The 12,228-nt window shown below is 34.3% G+C and overlaps 1 protein-coding gene across 6 annotated transcripts in view; it reads left to right on the forward strand.

Moving 5' to 3' along the window:
* Positions 1-12,228, forward strand: part of LOC108742700 (connectin) — a 197,659-nt gene that overhangs the window by 149,521 nt on the left and 35,910 nt on the right. For all 6 annotated transcript variants that reach the window (XR_003231624.1, XR_003231623.1, XR_003231627.1 and 3 more), the window contains one exon: positions 11,427-12,083. Coding sequence is in view for 1 of the 6 variants with exons in the window: in XM_025977147.1 (XP_025832932.1) it covers positions 11,440-12,083 (644 nt within the window). In the remaining 5 variants the exon portion in view is untranslated. The remainder of the gene's footprint in view (positions 1-11,426; positions 12,084-12,228) is intronic.

The following is a 12,228-nucleotide window of genomic DNA, read 5'->3' on the forward strand; positions in this document are numbered from 1 at the left end:
TCATTTACGAAAAATTAAGTCTTCAGCGCATATTTTTCAGGAAAAAACGGAATTATTTATAAAAGTAAGCTGTCACGCTATATACACATACATATCAAATAACCAGATATATTATACAAGAAGGGAAGCTCGACCAAACAAACACAAATTTTTCCCCTTTGAACATGTAATCCATTATATCCTTTGAACGTGACGGATCTGAAAAAGACATTGGCAACCCAAAAGAAGTCCGAAGCAATAATGGAATCAAATCTGCCCCAACCTTAATATATATAAAGAGATAAACAGAAAACACATTTCCTGCGACTTTTTCTCGAGAACATAGGAAGACGTTCTTCGTCGAATTTTTTTCTTTTATTTACAATTCAGGTGAATTTTTATTCTTTATTTTTGTCACTTACATTTGCGCAAGAATGATGGACACCGACAGTCACATAAGTTATCATCCTTGTCTATTCGGATGTTTTTATAAATAATGAGCGAATGAGCAAATCTACTTTCTCGTGTAGAGATGTCGTCCATCTGACATGTTTCTTTTTTATTAAACCTGTGTAATCTCTGGTAAAAAATTACGTTGACTACGCCCTGCCACTTCCTTGAGCTACCTCCACGCCGGCGAGTTTTATTTGTTTTGACTGAAGAAGAACCTCCTTAACATCTTGTATCTCAAGAGCTCTCAACAGTTTCCATTATGAGGCTACTTCATGCCTTTATCAAGACATGGAACGCGATGGTTCTCTCCATCTCTCTGCTTCCGATTAGTATGCATACAGTATATTGATTCCAGGCGTCTCAAGATTACTTACCATTCGTTCTGTTTGAGAATGGACTTTCGAGTGCCAGGTCGAGTACCTGAGACGTACTTTTCAAGCAGAGGCGGCCTGAAGAGACGGCAAAGGAACCCACCCTACTTGATATGGAGACTGAGATTGCTTTGATCTAGTTTTATCTGTTTAGATTGCTCGTTACATACAAGTGCCGCTTTATCTCCTATTGCGTTACTGTCTTTCTTTGAAGAGGCTTATATCCTTCGATCTTCCACTTCTCTTAGAGAATATATTGCCGTTAAATATTATTAAGTTCCCTTGCGTTAAAAATCTTAACTTGTAATCGACAGAGAAGCATGAAAAGAAGAACGAAACAAATGCTAGATGAAGATAAACTCGGCCTTAGAAGACATATAGAAACGCGCGAGATTTTTTTAGCTTCATGGGTGTAGTCGAGAAAATTAATATTAAAAACACTTAATTTTCGTTGCCTTTTCATCTTAAAAGAAACAGTAGTGGTAGAATTATGATTAAAGCTGAAGGGTTGTTAGCTAAAATGAACTGTTAGGTCCAGAAGATCGTCGGCAACTGTGGTACTGCGTTGACAAGTTGAGACTGCCGAGTCTTCGGGAAGTAATCAAGTAATTATCAACGCAGTACTATTGAATTCTTCAGTTGCAGTCAGTATCGTAATTCCACTATAGATGCAGTAATTCTAATAATGTATGTAATAATAATAATTATTTATTTAAAGGAAAATGTGTAATATGGTTAACTTTGAAAGATGCGGTTTTCTTATTCCGACGTCTTTCCATTAGCTAATGCACGACCTGTTTTTCTTCATTCTTATTCGTATAAGAACTCGTGATTCAGGGAAAATTCCTGCTGTCGTCACCTCTCCTGTCCCATCTTATTTGACTTTAATCAGTCAAAGGGATGTCTCCTGTTTAAAAATGTATCTAATTAGTTTATCGCCCTGTTTTCGGGACAAACAAATTTGTATTACAAGTTGTCACCACTTTTACAAAAATTAAATGCATAAATCACAACATCTTATCTCTCTATTATGTTCCGTTGCCGCTTTCCCTTTTTTTTCCACGGCCTCTTTCGTCAACACCGCTGCGGACATGATTTATTGCAGTCTTTGTTCTTGGGGCGCTTTTCACTCGACGGTTTATAAAAAGTTTATATGATAACCAGAGCACCATGGATGATACTATAAATTATTTATTATATCGCCCATGTGCCTTTTTGCGAAACTTCCTTTCTCCAGAGTAATTCTTTTATCGGTCTCTAAAAAAAGTTGTCTGGCCAAGAGGTAATTTTTCACTGTTGCCAGTCCCTCTATCCCTCTCTCTCTCTCGTAAAATAAGCGGCACATTTAAATTTTCTCCTGTCAATATTTTAAAAGGAAAATTGAACATACTACGCGCTCACCCTTATCTCCGAAAACCATTTCTGCTGTCCATTATTTTTCCATTTCGAACCAATTTCAATATTATAATGCTGTATGAAAACCGTTGATGGATCGCATCGAAAGAGTATGTCGTCTTATGACTTGAATGTCTCGGTAATTTTCCAACCGGATACATACATTACAGGAAGTGACGGCTTTCAATTTTTTATAACTTATAAAAAAAAGATGGACTTAAAATTGTGATTAAAAGTAAAAGTATCGTGTAAATCTATGACATTCTAAATTATACTTCTCTGGTTTCTGTGTCAAATATATCGAATCTATTAAATTTATCTTAATAACAAATAGAAAAAAAAATATTTAGTAAAAGTGTCGCGTAATACTTAACGATTGAAAGTCGACGCGACATCAGAAAGACACGTCTCCCGGAAAGGAAAATGGCTTCCTCTGCAAGAGAGCAATCTGCGGAATCTTCAGGATCGACAGAGGAAAACCAGGGAGCATTTTGACGTAAAATATGACCGATTTAAACGAACGTCTAAAGCACTTACTTACGAGGCAATGTGAGTTTTCTAGTTCCTCTTTCTCGAAGATTTCAGTAAGCGCTTCCGTGGAGTTTATTATATTTATAAAACGACAGAATTGAAGCTCTGGATGTGTATAATGTACTCAATTGAACATCGTGACATAAGATTGTAAGATTTCACGTTGAAACTTTTCACTCTTAAATATTAAATAACGAACCTGCTTTAACAAACTGTGTCATACCTTTCAATTAGGTGTCTCGAATATGCTTCTTAGATACATGTACATATGTAGGCACAATCAAGCTTTAATTTCGTGCTAGCGTTAATAGAGTTACTTAAGGCCAAAAGCTAAAGGTGGAATGTATTTGGAAAGGTCAAACTCTGTAAAATTAGCTGTAGTTTTTTTTGATAAAAAATGATAAGAAAAGGAATTAAGACGTGTATCAGGTTTAATGATAACAAATAAAATCAAACATTCTTACGCTCTATGTAAAATTGCTCTGAAAAGGAATATCTCTGTTTTCCTTGTATTAAAAACAAAAGCTCAAGTATTTTATGGGAAATGAGATGGTGTCTGAATTTTTGTAGGTTCAAAATAGAAAATAGTCTAAACTATTCAAATAATTAAAAATAACTATTTATAAAAGACGATTGAAAATAATATATACTTAGTTGTTTGAAATAAATCGCTTCTCTGAAATTAATAGGCAAGCATCAACTTGACTCTTGAAAACCTGTTTGCACATACTTATGTACCTACTAATCTATATGTTGGTTACAGTGAAGATTACAATTTGGAGAATACTTCCTTAAGATATGGGGACATATTACCCTTTTTTGACTAATCTAAACAAAACACTTATAAAGTATAATTTCTGACTTTATCTAAAACAACCTACAAACATTTTGTCACTGTAATAATAATAATAAAGGGGTGTATAGTTGCATGGGCGTCCGTAAATTATTGCAGTGGGTGAATAATATGCGCTTGTGTGCAGCCAGAGTAGTTAAGGGTTAGACAATACATTGTTAAAGCAACACAATTGGAAGTTACACGAATAATTCCAAAAATAAATAATGCACGTGTTAATTATAACATTAGTTCGAGGAACAGGCAACCCTACAAATGTACCTAATTAACCCACCATACAATAGAAAGGGCTAATTGGATATTGCAGAGTTTGTGTGTGTAGGCCTATACAACATTTTAATTTACAACAAATTCATATGAAATGTAACAATTTGCGCTACTAATACAATGTTAATACGTAATAAAGCATTGGTGGTTATTAAGCTATACATTCGGCCATGAAAAACCATGGCTGTAATTATAATAAATGACAAAATTGCTCATGTGGCTTTAAGAGAAATAAGCAAAGATTCTTTGGATCATGTTGAATTTCAAAGTAGAAGTAATTGAGATTGGTTCAACTGCATGCCATTTTTACGAAAATATGCCTGTACTTCCCCTTTTTAATCACCCAATCATCAAATTCATTCAGCGATTGAGCCACCTTCGAATTTTGATTTAATATCACGACGAGATTGAGACAACTTGACTTCATATCTGCTAACAATACAAATATTTTTATAATTATACAACAATTAATACTTATAATAAAAATACATAAACTCAAAATATTAATAATAAAACAATTGAAAGTAAGATATATTGATATACATGAAAGTTCTTAAAGCACAGCAAATTAAAGGTTTTTTAGTGAATCTTTCTTAGTATTCTACCTTATTGGTTAACATGTTTCAGAAACAATATTTAATAAGAATTATATCAAAATAATGTGATAAATAGATCAATATGAAGCAAATGATAATGATGAATGCGTTTATTTACCGTAAATAAAAACGCAGACTTAAATTGGGATTAAAGCGTTTCGACCATTAGGGCAATTTCCCGGTTCCTGCGACTCTGAGTAGCGCCCACTTCTTTTTCTAATTGTATTAAATGGCATAAGGAAGGAGGGATCATAAACAAAAGCTTGCTACGGTGAACTAAAAGCCCACTTAAGGTGCCATCCGTTTTAAGATGCCCTAATTAGCTACCGTTAGAGCTGCGCCACTGTCTACTACGTCCTCGACGTTTCGGGCACAAGAGGCAATAAATTCCCTACAGCAGGAGCAGATAGTTAAGCCGAACCAGAAACTTTCGAAGTATCTACGTGTGTCGTGTGCAGGATAAAAAGGAAGTCAACCCCAACCGAATCAAGGGATGGCAAGTTGCTATAAATAGACTTCCTGTTTATACTTACGATTACGCAAAGGAAACTGTAATGGAGTACATCACCAACTACAGTAGCATTCAAAATAAAAAAAAAAAATTCATAACATCTACACCGAAAGTAACTCCTTTATCATTGATTTGATTAAATGATCTACTTAAGTAGGTAAATGATAGATTCATTCAGAAAAGTTATTAATGGAATTATCTGAAGTGTTTGTTAATCTTATCGTCATGAGTCATAACGACAGATTGCCTTATTCATAACATTTTATGATATCCCTTCTATACGAAGAAGAAGCATCAAGATTGAAACAAAAATGCTTCAAACGAACATCAGCTATCTCAGTTATAGGAACTCATTTTGTCTAACTTTCATGATTATTCAACATTTCGCTGTAAGGGTGAATGAAAGCACTTCTGGCAACACGAATAATACGAGAGACCTTGTCCATAACTATAAAATGAAAATTCGTTCTTTTCGTCATACTTTCTGTTTCATCTTAATCTTCGTCTTTGAGTATCCCATTCCTTCTTTTCTAGCAATCTCGTTTCAAGACGTAAAGAAAAAACATTACGTTTTATATTAACGATAGTTTTCACCGTTTTGTGATTATTGTACCCTTTACAACATCCCAATAATACATAATAATATAATTTCATTAAAACACAGCTAAATCAGAAAAGCTCTGAAATTTTTCGTCATAGGTAAATTAGAATAGCTAAACTAGGATCAGTTTGTACATTAATGCTACAAGATTCGCTATTATGTTCCAATACAATTTGTTTTATCATAATCAGAACTAAGTTATGTGATTAAGTTACTACAAATAAGTCTAAATGTAAAAAATATTATGCCATAAAATTGAAATTGATTTATTAGTTTATTTATGGTGGATGCGCTTGGCACACTGAATCCTATTCCTTTGAAATAGCGTTCTCGCACTTTACAAAAAAATAGAGGTAATGATACTCTTGTTACTTCAAGTTTAACGATTCATAATCATGAGGTCGTCAGTCCTAAGACTGGTTGAACAAGCATCTACAGTCTTTCTTATCCTGAGCTAATCTTCGCATTTCCCTAACACTAGAACATCGCACATTCCTAACTATTTGCAAACAGTAACCTAATTTAGATGTACCTCTGCTCCTCTTAACTCCTGTTTCCGCCTCTAAAATGTTTCTAACCAGACCTTCATGTCTGAGAAGGTATCTTACCAACCTATCTCCCCTGTTTCTTATTGACTTCTAAATCCTATGTACGCACTCTTTCTTTTTTCTATCGTTTTCTCTATTGTTCCCCGTAGATCTATTTCCTCTATTTCTTCTAAACTTAAATTGATCTTCCCCTAACAGTTCTCCCGCCCTTTTTTATTCAGTGATATTGAAAATAATGACATAATCAATGAATTTCGATTATCGGGAGGTTTTTATCGTTGAATAGTTACAGTAAATGAATTAACTTTGATACAACATCGAGTTCTCCTTGTCTTTATCACCTTTCTATAAATTCCTTTGTTTTATTGATTCAATAACTTGTTGATTTCAGTTAAACAAACGCAATTCTTTCATGATTTCTATTTAGACCAGAACAAGTGTTTTGCACGGGAATAGTAGCATAAGCTTGTTACCTGCAATTCTACAATTAGTAAATGTAGAAGCACAAGGACTGAATTCTAATTAAAAATTTCTATTAATTCGTTTCAAAGGCTCGCTTTTTTGCTTTTGCGGGATTTACAAAGGGTTACTAAGGCAACTACGTGGATTACCGTCTGTAGCATCACGTACGTTACAAAATCAGAAATTAATAATCGCTTTTGAGGCGATCTTCTCTGTTTCCGTTTAGGTTTAAGTGGACGTTTCCTAGTTGTAAATGGGGATGCTTTCCTATACGCGAAATGTGGAAATGATGATCAAAAGATTATTAAATTAAATCCGACCAAACCATATTATAGGCAGGCATATTGGTCAGACCTAAATTAAATTGAATGCTATGAAACTTAAAAACAGTCCTGCAGTATTTTTTCATAAAATTCGTTGAACTTTTTTATACAGTTTTCACTATTTCAATGCCGTTTCCCTGCAATATGCGGAGGGGATACCAGCAATAGTGATCGGATACAAATAACGCATACTTTTATAGTGACAAAACATGGACAGTGGGCGCCGAAAAAATGGTTAGAAATGAGGTGTTACAGGCGAATGATGAGGATACCGTGGATAGAGAAGGTTAGAGATGAAGAGGTATTAGAGAGAATAGGAGAACAGAGGACTCTACGGAAGTTAATAAGAAATAGGCGAGATAGGTTGGTAGGACACCCTGTAAGGCATGAAGGTCTAGTCAGTGACATATTAGAGGCAGAAACAGGAGTTAAGAGGGGTAGAGGTAGACTTAGATTAGATTACTGTTCGCAAATAGTTAAGGATGTGGGTTGTTCAAGTTTTAGGGAAATGCGAAGTTTAGCTCAAGATCGGAAAGAGTGGAGGTGCATGTCTAACTAGTCTTAGGACGGACGACCTTTTTGATGAAACTCATTTTGAATATTAAATCGTACCAAGATCCCAAATAAAGTTGGAAGTATTTAAGAAAGTATAGATAGTATGAAAAATTAAATGAAATAATGGTCAATTATTTGCGGTGCTAATTAGTGAAGTATTTTCCCATTTTATTGTCCCTTATTGGTCATTTACTTCTGTTCACAAATATTTGTCATCCATCATCCAATATTCTCAGTCTCTGACGCACTTCTGTGTTAAATTTCAGGAACAGAAAGCGCTATTTTATATTCGATTACACTATAAATGGTAGCGTCGTGATTAAAAATGCTTAGATATATATATATTTTTTATTAAAAAATTCCACAGTAACCCGTTGCCTGGTTCAATTACTTTAATTGCCACTAGAGAGAATTTTTACGCTTTGCTTGAGCATTTGTGAAGAATAATAATAAGTACTAGCAAATGCGAGGTTTGAATTTCCTAAGAATCCATTCAACTACTTGCAATAACTAACATTCTTAGTTCTTTTAATTAATTGTTGGTTTCAGGAATCTTCTATCTGTAAGACAATATACCATATTAAAACTCACCACAACTGTATTTATTCTTTCTTTAATTTTTGTAAATGATAATAACATAACATCTCATTTTTATTTTCAATTGCATTATGTTTTAAGTTGTCTTTGCAATTAACAGCTATAATACTTAAAAGTGGTAGATGTTGACAACACTAAAGAGATTAAGTCCTTGATTTTGTACGTAGGTAATCCTAATCCTAACAACTACAAGAGAGATGATACTTTAAGTAATTAACTATTTTACTTTTTGTGAATGCTCGATAAATACAGAAACTGCAAAATTTCAGTAGATATATCTGCAGATGCTTACCATTCCAATACTTATGATGAAATTTGAGCATGTTAAATTGATGAACTCCGAGTTCTGGATTGGAGTTGTATTATTCATTTTTAAAAAGTAGGAAATAGAAAAGTCTGTTGAAATTCACCAGGCTTGCTCGCGGTTAGGACGCAATAAAACGATTTCAATAACGAGCAGAGAATTAGAATTTATTTTGATAGCAGCCCTGCATGTTTGGAGGACCATTTTCCCGTTCAAATTTCTCATTATTTCACAATCAATTACGAACGTTGAATGAAAAACTATTTTCCATATATATTCGTAACCAGCAGATTGAAGGTTCGTTATTAAAACTCAATTTGCGATCCAATTTTTCTGTGGCTGTATGCTCATTTTAAAATGCCTCACAGAAAATATTTTTCCGTTTTTGACGAAGTAGTGAAGAGAACACTTTATACGATAATAGTCTTACGGACCTGTTACGATAGAACATATTCCCTATTTTCCTAGAAATAGGACATCTCACATAATTGTAAAGGATACCTATCCATTATATTCAGGAAGTTATTATCTTAACCCTATACAACAGGATTCTCATAGCAACCTTTGCCAGAAATTGTTTTCTAACTACCCTGTAAAACGTCTTCATAGGGAAAATTTTATGAAAAGGTATCTTGAAAACTAGGTGTCATACGTAGCACTAGTGCAATTTATTCAACCAACTAATTTAGTTTTTCTGGCTTTCAGTTAACAATAGTAGATACTACACTAGAATGAAATCAAAACCAATTAAAACCTTTGCTATATGTGTTTTAGCTAATTAGCTGATTGAAGAGATCTTTACCTAACTTAAATCTTTCAAAAGTCAGTCATTTAAAGGAAGAAAGTTCTTTCTTTTTTATGTTCTTTTCTCTTGTAATCGATAGGTACATTCACGTGCCGCTCCTGCAAACGATCAGGTTTAAAAACAGCTTTGTTGGGTCTTTATTGAGCAATTAATTACACGGGATTACTAATTTTGATAAAATTTATTTCATATAACTTCAGAAAAGGTAAATTATCTCTTAAGCGTTAGGTATTATTTTTTATCATCATCAGCATAAGATCGTCAGTTCATATACCGGGCTAATCTTCGTATTTCACTAAAACTAGAAAATCCTTAACTATTTGTCAAAAGTAATCTAATCCAGGTTTACCTATACTCCTACCAGCCTATCTCGACTATTTCCTATTGATTTCCATAGCGCCCTCTGTTTTTCTAATACCTCTTCATTTATAACCTTCTCTATCTAACAGTATCACCTGTAACACCACATTTCTTTTTCGCTTCGCTCATCGTTCATATTTCACACCCGTACAGCGCCGCACTCCAGTCATAAATACCTTTAATAACCTTTTTCGAATTTCTAAATTGACCGTTCGCTAGCATAGAAGTGATTTCTTTTTGGTGAAGACGACTCGACCCTGCGCTATCCTCTGTTTTCTATCTCTACTCCTCCTTCCATCCTGAGGTATTTGACTTCCGATAGATACCGAAAATCAGCCACTTCTTCTAATCATTCGTCTCCTATCTGTATAATCGCTCTTTTGCTACTTTTTCTTCCCTTTCATTCCAATATTTTTGTTTTACATTATTTATTTTCATACAATACTGTTTTGTCAATACCGCTTTCATTTTATTTAAAACTATCTCTAACGCCTCCTTGCTATATGCTAATACTGCTACATCATCTGCAAATCTAAGCATACTAATCTTTTGCTCATGTAAATCTATCCCTGCAGTTGTCCTGTCTTTAATCATATTGATCTCTTATTCGATGTATAGATTAAAAAGCAGCGGTGACGGCATCCTTATCTGTCTCCCTTCCTAATATTTACTTCCCTACGTTATTGCTCAACCCCTATAACTGTCTATTTCTCTTTATACAAACTATGTATTTTTCTAAATCTACGGATTCTGTGTATGCTCTTTCCTTTTTCTAACGTTAGCCTTAGGTTAGGTAGAATGACCCTCCGCGTTACTCTTTTCGAAACCGAAATTGGTCTTCCCCTAGTATTACTCGTCAATAAATGGCAGATTTCGATTATTACCAAGAAGTAATCATCGCGGCAAGTTAATTAAAATTCTGTTTCTTAGCGTTTACCTAGAAACTTTGCACCAGCTTGTTCAACACCCCGGCCGAGGTGCGGTTGGAAAACAGGAACTAAATTGGGGTGCACCGATTAATTAGAGTTCCGCCTTAACATGCACCTGAATGCAAACATAATTGACTTTAAGTCAGTTAATGAAGTGAATTCAAAGTTTTCTTCCTATTAATTTACGCGATCGATTTTATCGCCCTTTGTGCCTGACAGACATTGCTCGAGGTAAATACAGAAATAGGTTAACATGGCGCACGAATTAACCAATAGATAAATCTTAGAGAGAGGAAAATCGTGAAAATCTCGAATGTGAGTAATTTCACTAAGAATCACGTCTGACCTAAATTTCATTATAAGAAATTGCGGTGTAATAAAATAATTTTAAATTATAAGGCAATTAGTAAAGCCCAAGAGACATCTAAACTTCGTAGTATTATGATCATTAAAATTATAAGTAGATAGTTACGAATAATCAGAAAAAATATTCCTGAAAAGGGACTGTATTGCCGTGATCAAAAAGGAAACTGCTAAAAGTTGAAATGTTAAAGGATTACAGTTTCTATTTGTATATTCATAATTTATTCTGGGGTTACAGGAAAGTCCCTGCTGTATTACATTGGAAATGCAAAAGAAAATTTTCAAATGGAAGAGATTCTGGATTTTCTTGTTCCTTCCTTTTTGCCCTTTAGATTATTTATTTATTTATTGAAAACGCCCATTATGCATACAAAAAGATAACATGAGTGCAACATTTTTTAAATTTCATATATTTAATCATCAAACCTTTGCTAAATTATTTCTACATTCATATAAAGTAAGTGGTGCATAATCTTTCTTTATTTCCCCTTGTTAAAAACGTCCTCCAGTAATACTCAGAAGTAGTTACTCCTAGTTAAGCTCAGGAGCTATTCCTATCTCCTATATTTTTGAAAGTACTTAGTACATTGCCTAGAGATTATTAAATCAATTCCTTGTTTCAGGCTTCAAGCTGCAATGAAGTATTCGACAAGACTAATCGTCGTGTTGTATATACTAGCATCATTAAGTTCGACGTGTTTAAGCATAAAGACCAGAAAGGCGAAAGAACCAAAACGTGAAAAGAACAACACTCATCAGGTCGGCTTTTCCAACTTATGCACAATAGAAGATAACACAGCTGCATTCAGGTGTTTTTGTCATGGTGGTACGGCTCCCGGCAATGTTACCAATACCGAATGTTGGATTTTCGGAAGTCTGGCAAAGGACCACGAGGTGTGGTTCCTGTTCTCCTCGCAACCTCGACTGACCGAGTTGAAAATCATTGTAAGACCTGACGGTCAGCTTGGCTTCATTCCAACTAAAGCGTTGGAATATCTGAAAGATCTAAAGAGACTCATGATTTCCTACGGAAATGTCGACGTCATTCATCCGTACGCTTTTGCTAACTTAACGGAATTACGAGAATTAACACTGCCCAGAAGTCAGATAGCAAACTTGGACCACCATGCTGTCGCACATCTTCCTAATCTGACTGAGATTAATTTCAATGAGAATCGAATCTACCAACTGCAAAAAGATGTATTTGTCGATTTGCCTAATCTTCAAAAACTGACAATTAATCACAACAATTTGTCGTTTATACAAGAAGGCGCATTCAGGCAAGTTATAAAACTATTTAAACAATCCCTATATTTCACATAATAATTACCATTTCCCTGAAACTAAAACATCCCACATCCTTGATTATTTGTGAACAGTAATCTAATCTATATCTACCTCTACCCCTCTTATCTCCTGTTCCTG

The sequence above is a fragment of the Agrilus planipennis genome, unplaced genomic scaffold (genome assembly GCF_000699045.2).
Source record: "Agrilus planipennis isolate EAB-ADULT unplaced genomic scaffold, Apla_2.0 scaffold302, whole genome shotgun sequence".
NCBI classification, from domain to species: domain Eukaryota; kingdom Metazoa; phylum Arthropoda; class Insecta; order Coleoptera; family Buprestidae; genus Agrilus; species Agrilus planipennis.